Source organism: Microcaecilia unicolor, chromosome 4 (genome assembly GCF_901765095.1).
Source record: "Microcaecilia unicolor chromosome 4, aMicUni1.1, whole genome shotgun sequence".
In the NCBI taxonomy this organism is placed as follows: Eukaryota; Metazoa; Chordata; class Amphibia; order Gymnophiona; family Siphonopidae; genus Microcaecilia; species Microcaecilia unicolor.
The window spans coordinates 239,047,233-239,062,827 of NC_044034.1; the positions used below are offsets into that span (position 1 = coordinate 239,047,233).

Consider the following 15,595-nt stretch of genomic DNA (forward strand, 5'->3'; position numbering starts at 1 on the left):
ACCCACCATCCGCCCTTTCTCTCTGCCCCTTCAATCCGTCTGCCCTCCCTCTCCCATTCATCCATCCAGGGTCTGCCCTCCCTCACACTCCCCCCAGGGTATGTCCCCTCTCTCTCTGCCCCCTCTTTTCAGCCCCCAGTTCCAGCCCCCTTATTCCACCTGCCCCTGGTTCCAGCCCCAGCCCACATCTCCCACCTGCCCCCCTTTTCAGCCCCACTATCCCACCAGTCCCCAGCCCTTTTCTTCCATTAGTCCCGAGCTTCAGCCCCCAGCCACTTCTCCCTGTCCCCTTTTCAGCCCCCAGTTCCAGCCCCCTTCATCCACCACATGCCTTGCATCCCCCCTTTTCAGCCCCAGACCCATTCTCCCACCTGCCCCAGGCATGGACCCATTTTCCCTCCTGCCCCTTGTCAGACCCCAGTTCCAGCTTTAGACCCCTTCTCCCATCTGAGCACTCCCCTCTGAGCACCCCCACCCCTCCCCAATCCCCTTCTTCCCATCTGAGCACTCCCCTACTACTACTACTTAACATTTCTAGAGCGCTACTAGGGTTTCTGAGCACCCCCACCCCTCCGCAATCCCCTTCTCCTCTCTGGGCTCCCCCACCTTCCCCTTCTCCCCTCTAAGCTCCCCCACCATCCCCAATCAACTTCTCTCCTCTGAACACCCCTCTGGGCTCCCCCACCCCTTCCCAATCCCCTTGTCCCCTCTGAACACCCCCAATCCTTCTCCCATCTGAGCACTCCCCTTCTCCCCTCTGAGCTCCCCCTCTTCCATCTGACCCTCCCCCGACCCGGTCCCGTCCCCCCTCGTGGAGAGCTGACAGAGCCCTGTCTCCTGCCATCACCCTTCGCTTTTTTTTTTTTAATCCATTGCAGCGACGCAGCGTTTCGCGTCTGCCCTGCGTGTGCTGTGAAGGTAGAAAATCACCTCGTTAGCGTCGGGCCTTCCCCTGTTGTGTCCCGCCCTCTTCTGAGGTAACTTCCTATTTCCTCGAGGGCTGCCTGCGTCGCTGCAATGGATTTAAAAAAAAACGAAGGGGGCAGGAGACGAGGGCTGTCTGGAGCACCCCCCCCCCCACCCGCTGACACCCGGGGCGAACCGCCCCCACCACCCCGCCCTTCCTACGCCACTGTTACTAACAAAGAGTATTTCAGTAAATGACTACAATAGTTCTTGTATTTCAGTAAATGACTACAATAGTTCTTTCCCTTTATATTCTCATTTCTTTCCTTATGAGTAATACAATGCATTTCAGAGATTATATGCTGCTAAACTCTTACCAGTATATATCCATGTACATCGTGGTGCTGCTTTGCAGACACTTGTCAGAAAAATTTGCTAATGCTACTGTTCTAATCTAATGTGCAAATACAATATATAAATACATAGCTGAAGAATGATCTTGCAGAGAATTTTGGAAAAAAATATGAAATGGCCATAAAGGGATAATTTTAGAACAGAGGCGCCTAGATAAAAAGTTCAAAGAAATGCATATTTTAAGCCTAGTTTATAAAAGCAACATAAGAACATAAGAATAACCATACTAGCTCAGACCAATGGTCCACCTAGACCAGTATCCTGCTTCCAACAGTGGCCAATCCAGGTCACAGTACCTGGCAGAAACCCAAAACGTAACACTATTCCATGCTAGGAATCCCAGAGATTTAATGGCTTTCACCATGTCTATCTTAATTGCAGATTGTGGATTTTTCCTCCAACCCTTTTTTAAAACCAGATACACCAAGGGCCAAATTCAATAAACTGCACCTGAAAAACCGGTGCCAATTAAAGACACACTTAGCATGATTGTATAAAGTGTGTGCAAAACTTAATTGAACAAGCTAATCAGCACTAACTGGGAGATATAAATTATCAGCACTAATTGGCAATAATGAGATATTAGGCACATATCCGATTCTATAACAGATTGCACCTAAATCCTATCATGCATGATTAAGGGCATTACTGGGGCGTTCCCAGATTTTATGCGCATTGATACAGAATCACGCCTAAGTGCGCCTAACTTAGGCGCTAGTATTTAGGCTGCTTATAGCAGGCCTAATTGCAGCCGCCTATAGTTAGATGCACCTTAGTGCTAAGCGCAAATCTATAAAGGAAGCATAATTATTACAGAATTGTGCTAAGCGAGTCACATTATTGGCACCAATTTTTAGGTGCTACTTATAGAATTTACCACTGTCTTCACTACATCATCCAGCCAAATTAACATGTAAACTAGATTTGGTAATTCGATTCAAAAATGAACAGTGAATAACATACTGTACCTGCAGACCCACAATATAAACCAAGGTCTTGTTTGTAATGGGAAGCTGGCCTAAAATGTGAGTCACTTGTACTCGTGGAATGGAACAATAAAATGGCACATATAAGGCAAACAGGGGACCCAAGCTGTAGAATAAAAACAAATAAAGCCATTAAGAATGACAAAAAAGTATATATTTTCTTATCTTCATGACTGACTGGCAATTTCTAGTCAAATCTAAAACACTAAACCAAACTAACCAAAATATTACTCTCAAAGAGTTAATATGTGTATAGTAAATTAAATTGTCATATATAGTCTAAAATAAACCCATCCAAACATAAACTGAATAATCCTCTCTCTCCTTCCCTCCCTCCCTTCCCCGTGGCACCCTGCATTCCTGGGGTTCCCTCCCTTTTCCAAGGCATTCTGCCACGGTCGGCTCTGTGCCCAGCCCCCTCCCCAAACTGGAAATTCCCACTCGTTGTGAAAAGGAAACCCCCCTCCTGGGCCTACTTTACAACCCTGGTGCTCCAAGTGGTGAGCTGGGGCAGGAGCAATCTTGCTATGCTCCTGCCATGTGGTTTCTGTTCCAAAAATGGCTGCAGCGAGACTGCTGCTGAAACTTGTACCAGTCATTTTCAGTACGGAGACAGCTCAGGCAAGAGCACGGTAGAATCGCTCTTGCCCCACCACCAGGGGCTGTGAGGTAGGCCCGAGGAGGGATCCTACAATGGGTCTGGGAGGGAGGTCTTCTCTTTACAACAGAGGGAGTGAGTGAGTAGGAGTTTCCAGTTGGAGGATAGTGGGGGCAGAGCCAGTCGTGCCAGGACATCTCGGGGAAGGGAGGGAATTGTGGATGATATGGGGACAGTAGTGCTGGTTATTGGGTGGGAAGGGGAGGACAAAAGCACCAATCATCATGTGAGAACTCAAATATAAACCAAATTTTGGGCTGTTTTTCTGGCTCAAAAATCTCAATTTATATTTGAGTATATATATGCTACAATACAATTGATTTCATGATAATAATGCCCTATTATTCTACTAACCATTTGTACAAAACTATTAATGCTGAAAGTACTTTAAAAATCCATTTACATCTTAACAATATTTCTATCCTAAAAAAAACTTAGGAGCTGATATTCAGTTGGTGGTGCTCAGCGTTTTGCTGTCTGCTGGCAGCATTATGCTCTGAAATTCAATGCTGGGCCATGTCTGGGCTTTGGCGTTGAATTTCTGGGGTTTTGGAGCCAGTTAAATGCAATATTCAATACTTAACTGGCTAAGGGGCACTGAATAAAGATAGGACTGACTTTTACAGTCCTATTTATGCAGTTACCTTGGCCAATTAAATGCTGAATATCAGCACTTAACTGGTCAAGTGCTGACTCCACTCCCAAAACACCCCTAAATAGTTACGTTTTGAGATAGGCACTAACCGGTCATGTTCAATGGCACTAACCGGTTAAGTGCCACAGAAAATGACTGGTTAACCTCGAATAGGTGATTTAACTGGCCAGGAACCATTTCTGGTCAGTTAAATCACTTTGAATATTGGCCAATTAAATTTTAAATTTAAACAGGGAGGGTTAAGTGAGTAGCCACTGAAGTGATAGAGAACATTTAACAAAGAAACGGAAAACTGATGGCAGAAAAAGACTATACATTCTATCTAGTCTACCTATCCACATCAACTACTACCACATCTTCAAAAGGTTATGAACAAGATGGAGTCGGTCCAGAGGGTGACTACTAAAATAGTCAGTAGTCTTCATCATAAAACATATAGGCACAGACTTAAAGACCTAAGAAGGTATACACGAGATTACCTAGGATAATGGAGATATGATAGAGACATTTAAACGTTAAGGAGATGGGCCTCTCTCAATATAAAGGAGGCTCTGCAATGGGCGGTCATAGGGTACAGATGAAATTAGGTACACTCAAGTAATCTAAATAAATATTTATTTACAATGGTGGGGAGGGTAAGGTAGGGGTAAATCCAGGGGGCTGCAGCTGGGCAATGGAAGAGTCAACACTGCATATTCAAGGATTCAGAAGCTGTGATTTGATGTGCAAGGGGATTAGTGTTTTTGATGGAGCATGTACTCCTATTGGGGTGTAGGTATGGGAAATTATTTTAAGATGAGAGGAAAAGAATTGCAACTGGAGGGAGGGCAATGGAGGGAGTAGGAAGAAGAAGAGAGTAGGGATCATGAGTTAGAGGGGGGTCTATTATGATTGTAATTAAGCCTGTTTACATTTTTTTTTTAATAGGGCCAGATTCAGTAAGTGGAACTGAAAAAGAGGTGCCAGGAAAAATCAACGCTATTCTATAAAGGGTACTATGGGATGAGCGCCCCAGAATGGTGCCTACTGGGGTTTCTTGTGCCCAACAGTGGGGTAGCTATGGGCCCCTGGTTTGGCTAGTGGGGATCCCCAACCCCTGCCAGCTGAAGCATTTCTCCAGTGCTGCTCTCCTTACGTTGCCTGCCCTGCTTCCCTCTCATCGCGTGCATGCTCAGTTTTAGTGAAACTAAGCATGCACGACACTTCGCGCATGCTCAATTTCATTAAAATCGAGTATGCACAATGTGAGGGGAAGCAGGGCAGGCAACGTAAGGAGAGCATCGCTGGAGAAATGCTTCAGCTGGTGGAGATTGGGGACCCCCGCTAGCCAAGGTATCTGGCGTTGTGATGGGGGGGGGGGAGTGGCAGGGGAGGGGGACAAAATGTGCCCCTTCTCTTTAGGCTCTGGACCCCCCACCACTTTGAGGTCTGGGTATGCCCCTGGTACCCAATTAGGGTATAAATCCTGGTGTGCAAGTTGGGCGCAGATCCCCATAATTATGTAACACTTTTGAGAAGGCCCCTTACCCACCTATGCCCCTCTCATGGCCACACCCCATTTTAGGTTGCACACTATGGGATTTGGGCACCAAGGCTTACAGAACCCCTAAATGGTGCCAATTAATGTCAATAATTAATTGTTAGCATCCAATTTGCGGGGTCACCTGCGGTAGCGCCGTGAGCAGACGCCTGGAAGCTCAGCTCTGCTCCCTCGATGGGAATATTCTCCCTTTATTGCAACCCCCCGTAAAGATTTGCGATGGATAGTTTGAAGGCAATGGAACAGTAGTGCAGGAGAATTGTTTTGCGGGACTTTGAAGAGCTGGAAGAGGTGTTATGCGAACAAGGTCGATGCGTGTGGGTGTGAGTGGTGTGCGCAAGATGGAAGACCGCATGGGAGCAATGGAGTAGCGGCAGAAACAACTAGAGGAGAAAGTTGAAGATCAGGAAAATCAAGGGAGATGCAACAACATTCGAATCATTGGTTTGCCAGAATCCCTTAAAGAGGCGGACTTAAAAGAAATAGGGGAGAGATGGTTACCAGAGGCGATTGGTTTGCCTGAGGAAGTGGGCCCTGTGCATGTGGAAAGAGCACACCAAGTTGGAAGTAGAAGAGAAGAAGGCGCCAGGCCGCAACCTGTCATCGCCCGTTATTTGAATTATGCTGTAAAAGCTCAAATCCTGGAACTGTTTAAACATGTGCGCTCTCTGTACAAGGGCTCCAAGGTGCTGCTGTTTCAAGATTACTCCCTTAAGGTTTCTGAACAATGGAGTAATATAACATTCATTTCCCCACTCTACTGTGAGGGCAACACCACCCCAAGGTGCTGCTAAAGTGGTAAAGAGAGGTCAAAACAACACAGAATAGAAGACCCAGAGCACCAAGAAACATGCAAAGCAGGAAGAGGAGGAAGATTAGCAACACTCTCCAAAGATACTGATCACAGAGCAAGACTGGTATGATGTAATGATAACCAAGATTATCTCAAAGTCACCAATGTAATCATGTTTCATTATAATGCATGGGAATCAAAGAATCGCTCTTATGATTAGGATATGACCTTAAAAGAAAGAGTCAAAGAAGACATGAAACCATTAGAGGCAACTAGGCATGGGTCCTTGCAGTATGTCCAGAGGATTTAAATGGAGAGTATAGTTGGTTGGACTGGCAATGTGGATCACCTGGGTAATGTGTAACCAATATTTAAAAGAAGTAGTGATGGCAGACAAAATAAAAGGGTGCAACAGAAGCTTTATGCCAGGAATTTCCCCAGTTATGTCAGCATCAGGCAGCTTAATCATATTTCCTCCAAACATAAACCAAAGCACATCTGGGTTTGTTTGCTGTTCATTCAGAAAAGACTGATAGAAGGGCTTTGCTGTGCTCTTGAGCTTTTATAGTCACCAGTCCCAGGTTGTTGAACTCCTTGCCCACCAATTTCTGACTTGAGACTGATATTTTGTCTTCTCATTGAAGATTAATTGTTTTATTTCTAGGCTTTATTTGCTGCTTGTGAGTTGATTTTGTTTAGTTTTTAATGTTTAAAATTGTTATGTATCATTTATCATGGTTTAAGTGTAATCACATTAATTATTTTGTGTTTATGCTGTAATCCACTCAGAATTCAAGATGAAGAGAAGAAAAATAAGTTTTATAAAGGTTCTGCTTTCCCTCTCATCTCACTCCTACACTTAGCAGGAAGCATAAACCAAGGCACCTCAATCGCTTCCTCTCAGAAAAACACACAGGCCCTCCCATGGGGGGAGGGGAGGGACTGTGTGTCAAATTACAATAATAAGTAATATGTCATATGGGATAATCATAATCTTTATTGTCAAATTATGTATAAAATTGATTTGCTGTCATGATCACCATCAGTGCAACCAGCATTGCTTTTGGTTCCAGGCTCAACAGTGTGAACTCCTGATCTGTGAAAACAGACTAGCAGTTTTGTAATCCAATAATAGGTGATTTATTGTTACTTAGTAAAGAAATGATTTCAGTGTCTGTGTCTCTGTTGTTGCTCAAATCTAGCACACTCCTTCCATAAGACCCAAGGACTGTCATTCCTTGTGCCAACCCAATCCAAGCACTCCTTCCGTTTTGACTACCAGGCATTTCTCAATCTTTTTTATTTTTTTGCTTAGGAGCTGCTGTGTCTGCTTCCAGTTCCATGGCCCTGGATTCTCTCTTGTCTTGCAGTTCCATGACTTTGCAAAGAGAATGCTAGCATGTGTCTCTTACAAAATATGCATGCATGATAAGCTAAGCTATGTTCATATTTTTATTATATATAACCTACTGCATGAGTATTATCAGCATGTTTTTCTTAACTCAACTTTTCACTGGCATATGTAGCGCTGATTAACTACCAAAAGAAAGTAATGTTTTCTGCATTTTAAAAGGCATAACCTATGTTTGAGTTGAAAGCAAGGTGAAAGGAACTATGCTGGCAATCTTCAAACAGTGCACACAAGTATAATATCTGTAGGTGCTTTTTAACCACAGACTCTACACCAATTTTCAAAGGGAAATATTTCTCCTTGCAATTTGACAACGAAAAAGAATGCACACAAACTAGTACCTGCTATTTGTGTGGGTACTTTTTCCTGATAAATTTATGCAGATACTTTAGGAAAGGCAAAGACACATGTGTAAAGTGCTAATCCTGCCCAGCTCTGTCCCCTGAAATGTTTTTTTTTATACCCAGAAATACCTTTAAAAATTGCCACCAGTAAGGCCTTAAATCTCACAAGAAAATCGTTCTACTATCAGCCATAAAAATAAGAGGTGAGCTTTCCTGAAAAAGAAGATTCTCTTACCCCTTGCTATAACAGTAAGCTGTTGAAAGAAAAATGGGAGGTATGTCGAAAAGAGAAGCACTAGCTGAGTCTACCTGCTGTTGCTTTGAAAATTCAATATCTATTGGTTGACATTATAAAAATTTGCAAAATGTATATTAGGTTAGATTTTTATTGCAAAGCATGAACAATGTTTTTAGTCTTAAGAGTGAACATATATAAATGTATTCTGATTGCTGTGCTTCAGCACACCACAAAGTTGGCCAAGACAGTGGCGTTCCTAGGGGGGCGGACACCCGGGGCGGCGCCCCGCCCCCCGGGGTGCAGCACCCCCCCCCCCCGATGCAGCGCGGACGCCCCCCCCCGCCAAAGCACCCCCCCGGCGAAAGAACCCCCCCCCGGGTGCACGCCGCTGTGGGGGGTGCCGCGACGCACGCCTGCTCAGCGTTGGCTGAGTTGGCGCGTTCGCTGCAGCCTGCAGCTCCCTCTGACCCGGAACAGGAACTAACCTGTTCCGGGGCAGAGAGGGAGCTGTAGGCTGCAGCGAACGTGCCAACTCAGCCAACGCTGAGCAGGCGCACGCCGTGGCACCCCCCCAGCGGTGTGCACCCGGGGCAGACCGCCCCCACCGCCCCCCCCCCCTTGGTACGCCACTGGGCCAAGAGTCTTTGAGCTTTCTTGCTTGTCAGTCACAGGGAGAGAGGGAAAGGGAGCTACAGTAAGAGCGCATGTGTCTCTCTCAGAGACAGAGAGAGAATGTTAAAGAGGGAGGAGGTGTGTGTTTCTCAGGGCGGGATGTTACTCATAGAGAAGGAGTCTCAATTTGAAGCCTCTAGGGGCCAGATGTACTAAACTTAACGAGCCATTAACGAGCAAGTAGTAAACTGTGGCACACACAAAAGGCTTATCCGAGCCATTTTCTGATCACGGTAGCAGCTAACTAAAACGGAATGCAGATGATCCAAAGGCTATTATAATGAGCTTCCCCTTACCGTGGAAAACCTAACGGGAGGTCTACACCTCTCGTTGGGGTAAAGGAAAGAATCGGAAGAAAAAAAAATGTCGTTTTGGACGTCCTTCATCTGTAAAAAAAAACAAAAACCACTCCAAAGACGTTCTTTTTGGAAGTCCTTCACTTATAATAATAAAAACCCACTCCAAAAAGACGTCCTTTTTGGACATCCTTCACTCAAAACAACAACAAAAAAAGGACATTGTACTTCTTAATTTTTACTCTCGCTCTTCTGTTTTAATTCTTCCTTTGAGACATTTTTCCCTTCCTCATCGGCAGCTGAAGAGAGGGCTAATGGACGATTGTGAGGCCCCCCCCCCCCCACGGCCTCTCAGCCAATCACAGCGCGTTTAGCTGACACCAGTAACAGCTAAACGCACTGTGATTGGCTGAGAGAGACCTGGAGGAGGGGCATAATCGAGCACCCTTGAAAAAACGCCCGTCCTGCTCGTCAGGGGCGTCCTTTTTTGGTTTAGTGAAGGACGTCCATGTTAGGCACTTTAGAAGGACGTCCCTGATGAGCAGGACGGGCTTTTCTTCAAGGGTGCTTGATTATGCCCTGCCTCCAGGTCTCAGCCAATCACAGAGCATTTAAATGTCACTGGTGTCAGCTAAACGCGCTGTGATTGGCTGAGAGGCTGTGGGGGGGCCTCACAATTGTCCATTAGCCCTCTCTTCAGCTGCCGATGAGGAAGGGAAAAATGTCTCAAAGGAAGATTTAAAACAGAAGAGCGAGAGTAAAAATTAAGAAGTACGACATCCTTTTTTTTTTTTTGCTTGTCAGAGACGTCCTTTTTTTGTTTGTTTTTTTTAGTGAAGAACGTCCTTGGCATGCGCAGAGCAGCCAGCATAATGCTTGGCTGCTCTGCGCATGCTTGACCGGCCAACTGGCTTCTGAGGGAATAGAGAATGCAAGTGAGCTACAACGAGCAGCTCATTTGCATTCCATTTCCTTGATGCATGGCCGTTCCCTACCGATTCGCTATGGAATCGGTAAGGGAAGGGCTCTTCCGAGGACTTTAGTGCATCTGGCCCTAGGTCAGAGAAAATTAATGACAGTTAATGTAGTTGAAAAGATACAACTTTACAGTCATAAAAGACTCTCAGAATCAAAACTTTACAGTCATACAAGACTCTCAGAATCAAAGGTTTAGTCTTCCACTTCATTATACCTTGCAGCTGTACTATAATCACAAAAAAAGTGTCAGTAATTTGGCTGGCTGTTAAACAGATTGCTAAGCTTCTCTTCCTTAACTGAGATTTAGAAAAGGAATTGTATTTGTTAAATAGAATGATTTGTATCATATTTTATGTAAATGACACTGATGTTATTGCTCTTAAGATTTTATTAGAAAAAGAAAATATGACTAAAGATCCTTCTTTATCAATTAGAATTACATTCAGCTCATATGAAGACACTACTCCTCAAAGTTTCTAAAAGTTATTTCTATTTAACCATTCTCACTGCTAGGAATTTAGGAAAACCAAGATTGTCTTGTCCATATCAATATCAGTGGCCCATGTAGGCAACATTATCACACATGCAGAAAATGAATATAGGATAAACAAATGATGAGTGAACATAATGAAGATTTAAGAAGTGGAGGTAGAAGTATTTATAATATAGCAACATACCTTTCATTCCACAATGTGTAAAAATATTAGGAATACATTAGGACAAATAAACAGCAGCAAAAAATAAGACCAAAAGAGGAAGCAACAGAGCCAAGAAAGAGGTAAGCTAATATTCTGAAAAAGAAAACTAATGCTGTTTAATTTCTCAATATTTATTCAGCATCATAATTTGATGTCTCTTGCTCAATCCAATAACTAAAAGTTATTGCTGGTCTGCACCATACTGATCCAAATGGTGAAACAAAAATGTACAGTGTACTGATCTAAAACCTGAGATTAAAATGAACAAGAGAAAACAGTTTTTTGTTAAAAAGTCTAATGTATATTTGTTGAAGGCACAGGAAATAAAGTTACAAAGCACAAAACGTGACACCTCAGTATGCATACTAATAACCTTACCACAATATAGAAAAACAACCCATTACATACAGCCATGTTACAATAAAAGCAAAAGAGGTGTGAAGCTACACTGTTTCACATATTACACTGCCCCGCACATAAAAGTCTGTGAAACCAGAGTGAATGGCTGCATTTTATTACGTTTTACATAAGCGTATGCAATAATATATAACCAATTAAATTTTTTACAGCAAGCACACAATTAATCCAAGTAACACAGTATATGTATAAGGGGCATGCCCATTCCCAGCTCTTATATTCTCTGCTTGACTACTAGCCTGTATCACAAAGAGCTCCTTAGCCCATCTGCTTGCAGTTTGTGCTACTGTTCAATGCCTATCACTGAACTGGGCACCAGAGCTTTCTGACCTCTGACTTACGAGTCTGCCCCTAGCATTGCCAGATTCTGCCAATATTAGCCTTGCTGCTGCACAGGCTTAGACTGATGGGGTATTCAGACCATCCTGGGTTTGTCCCAGCTCAGCTGCTTCTTATTGCCTCCTATTCCAGTGGTCTTTGCTAATGTTAAAATCGGGGCTGCTTTAAGTCCAAAAAGGCTGAGGGAGGGCTGACACATATCTTCTCATGTGGGGCCACAACATCAACCAATGTGTGCCACAGTGGCGTAGCCAGACCTGAGATTTTGGGTGGGCCCAGAGCTAATATGGGTGGGCATGCACTGTCTATATAAGTAGTGTCTCTTGGGATCCTACAAAATAATGCCTTAGAATTCACTTGATGATGGTTTTCTAAGTAGTCTGCCCAACAGCTGCCCTGCATCAGTATAACCACATACATACTTAATGGAAAAATTGATATTTTTAAATATAATTACATTATCCCACAATCTCTCCACTGCAAAATGCTATACACAAACTTGTGCAAAAACACACTCATACCCTTACTAAACCATAACAGCACTAATTCCAAGGACAGGATGAGCTACAACCTTATGCTTGAAAAGGCAGAACTGTAATTACACTAGGCTCTAAAACACCAATACACTACCTTGTGAAAAAAAGCAAAACAAAAAGGGCTGCGAATACTACATGCTAGCAGAATACTGCACCTTGATCACACTTGAAAAACACATGACACAACAGACATGACACAAGGAACTAGAAATCAAAAAATATGAAGGCAAAATACTGAACTGGAAAGTTAACTCAAGAAGTCAGACTCAGCATGCAGCAATACCAGAAAAATTGAAACTTACATGCAAAATATCACAGATGCACATTTCAAAAATCTGACATATTCCAATTAATAAATTCTGAATAAAATACTTTTTTCTACCTTTGTTGTCCGATCTATTCGCTTTGGTCCCAGTATCTTCTGTTTTATGCAGTGTCTTCTTTCCATTTGATATTTTTTCTCTCACCATGTCCACCATCCTCCTGTGTCCTTATGTGTCCTGTCTACCATCTGTAGCCCTGTTCCTATCCTTCCTCGAGTTTCAGTATCTGCCCTCAACGTGTTCCAAACCAGCCCTTAAACTCAGCAGTTTCCCCTCCATCCATGTCCAGCACTTCTCCTCACTCCCCTCCATCCATGTGCATCTACTTCCTGTCTTCCCTCCCCTCCATCCATGCGCATCTACTTCCTCTGTCTTCCCTCCCCTCCATCCATGTCCAGCATTTCTCCTCTCTCCCTTCCCCTCCATCCATGTGCATCTCCTTCCTTTATCTTTCCTTCCCTCCATCCTTGTCCAACATTTTTCCTCTTTCCTGCCCTACACTCCATCCATTTCCAGCATTTCTGCTCTCTTCCCTCCCCTCCATCCATGCGCATCTCCTCCCTGACTTTTCTCCCCTCCCTCCATCTGTCCAGCAACTCTCCATTCTCCCCTGCCATCTCCTCCATCCACCCATATCCAGCAAATGTCCTCTGTCCCCTGCATGTTCAGCAATTCTCCTCTCTCCCCTGCCCTCCCCTCCATCCATCCATCCATCCATACCCAGCAAATTTCCTCTCTCCCCTTTCCCCTCCATCCATCCATGTCCAGCAATTCTTCTCCTTCCCCTGCCCTCCGCTCCGTCCAGCAACTCTCCATTCTCCCCTGCCCCTCCTCCATCCATCTCCAGCAAATTTCCTCTCTCCCCTTTCCCCTCCATCCATCCCCAGCAATTCTCCTCCTTCCCCTGCCCTCCGCTCCGTCCAGCAACTCTCCATTCTCCCCTGCCCTCTCCTACATCCATCTCCAGCAAATTTCCTCTCTCTCCTATCCCCTCCATCAATCCCTGTTGTCCAGCAATTCTCCTCCTTCCCCTGCCCTCCGCTCCATCCAGCAACTCTCCATTCTCCCCTGCCCCTCCTCCATCCATCTCCAGCAAATTTCCTCTCTCCCCTTTCCCCTCCATCCATCCCCAGCAATTCTCCTATCTCCCCTTTCCCCTCCATCCATCCCCAGCAATTCTCCTCCTTCCCCTGCCCTCCGCTCCGTCCAGCAACTCTCCATTCTCTCCTGCCCTCTCCTCCATCCATCTCCAGCAAATTTCCTCTCTCCCCTATCCCTTCCATCAATCCCTGTTGTCCAGCAATTCTCCTCTCTCCCCTGCCCATCCTGTTTCTGCCCATCCCCTTCCCCCTTCTGTCCAGCGTCTCCCCCCCTCCCCCTTCGCAGCATCTCCCAGCCACCTGTAAGGACAACGTGGATGAAGCAGCTCACAGGTTTGCTTGCTGTTTGCACTCCCGAAGTTGCAGCAACGAACGAGTGGGCAGGCAGCGGTAGGAAAAGCAACAAGGAGGTAGGTTTGACTCTGTCCTTCGCTTCCCTGCCCTCTCAGCGTCCCGCCTGCCCGAAAGGAAATGACGTCAGAGGAAGGCGGGACGCAGAGGGCAAGCAGGGACGTGAATGACGGAGCAGTCGACCTGCCTCCTTGTTGCTTTTACTACCAAAGCGCTGCCCGCCCGTTCATCGCTGCGACTTCGAGTAAAAAAAAGTCGCCGTTCCAGTCGTTGTCATTTGGGTGGGCCTGAGCCGAGATTGGGTGGGCCTGGGCCCATCCAGGCCCACCCGTAGCTATGCCCCTGCCAGTACCCACCCCTATCAAAACATCTGGCCTCGGTCACAATGCAGAACACAAATAGCCCCTCTTCAAATATAAGATTATTGGCCACAAGTTAAAAGAACTAATTTAGACAAAAATTAAACTGAACCCTAAGATGCCAAACTCTGCATGCAATGCAACACCAGAGAAATAGGGAAATATGCATCTCCTTCTGTATAGTGGAACATATAAAGACAGAAGATGCAAATTCTCAAAACTGACATATATTTCAGTCACAAAAAGTCTCGTCCTATCGCTTCCCTTGCCACAAATAAGTTTGTATTAGTTTGTTTAATGTCTTCTTGCACCTTTAAAAACAATGATGACATTTGAAAAATATACACCCAACAAGGTACAATCAGCATATAAGCTCGCTCTCTCATTAAAGAAAGTGGATAGGTTGCCCATGTACGCAGCCTATCCTTAGTAGTTCTCAAAAAGGGAGAAACATTCATAGTATACAAAAATGTAAAATCTACAGGAATGTGCACCCCAAATATTTGGTGCTCCTCAGCCCAAAGTAATGGAAACAAACCACCCAACTGGGGGTAGATGGAAGTGAAATGGACTTGGCCAGATTCAAAATAAACCCAGAAAGGATGCCATATTCCTCCATCAGTTCTATAGCTAAAGGAAGGGAAACAGCAGGGTCCATTAGGATTAAAAGAAAATCGTCTGCAAAGGCCAGAGTCCTCAACAATGTAGGGCCAAACTGCAACTCTGATACCTCCCTCTCTCTCTGTAATGTACACAAAAGTGGCTACACAGTTAAAACAATGAGATGGGGAGGCAGGGGACAACCCTGTCTGGTACCTCTCAATAGTAAAGGCGTTCGCTCGTACCCCATTCACCAAAAGGTAAGCCCTAGCATTATTATGTAGTGTAGAAACAGCTTCCGTAACCCCCCCCCCCCCCCCCCCCATACCAATATATTGCAAAGTATGAAAAAGGAGGCCAGCTTACTCTATCAAATGCCTTGGTCGCATCTAAACTCACCAATAAGGTAGGAATTTGAGATTTTTTACTATAGGCCAAGGCTAGAATCAATTTTCTCACATTAAGAACAGCCTACCTCCCCTTTACAAAACCAGCCTGATCATCCCCTATAACAAGAGGTAAATGTGAGGCCAATCTGTTTGCCAACATTAGAGATAACAGCTTCAAGTCAACATTAATTAAAGAAATTGGTTTGTCTCAATCGGGAATTTCCTCTGGCTTTCCAGGCTTCAGTAGTAACAAAATTAAAACCTCATTAGCAAAGCGGGTAAGGCTGCTTGTGATATAACCTCATTATAATATGCTAATAAGGGTCCACAAAGCTGCGGGACTAACAATTTATACAATTCATAAGAGAATCCATCTGGGCCAGGGGCAGAATAATTTTTTGCCTGCTTGCTCACTGTTTGAAGTTCTGTTGCTTGTAAGGAGGCATTAAAAAAAAATCTATAGTGTCCAGGGGGAGTCTCAGCATGCATGAGTGCTGTAAATGTTCCCTGAATTGATCAGCAGAAAACTGAATCAGCCTAGTACATTTCTTTGAAGAAATTAGTTAGCATCTGCACTATCTCCTCCATTCGG

At 44.7% G+C, this 15,595-nt stretch overlaps 1 protein-coding gene across 1 annotated transcript in view; it reads right to left on the reverse strand.

Moving 5' to 3' along the window:
• The window catches only part of UBAC2 (UBA domain containing 2), a 482,592-nt gene that overhangs the window by 185,303 nt on the left and 281,694 nt on the right, over positions 1–15,595 (reverse strand). Inside the window, exon 5 of the mRNA XM_030201351.1 lies at positions 2,289–2,412. Coding sequence (XP_030057211.1) covers positions 2,289–2,412 — 124 coding nt within the window. The remainder of the gene's footprint in view (positions 1–2,288; positions 2,413–15,595) is intronic.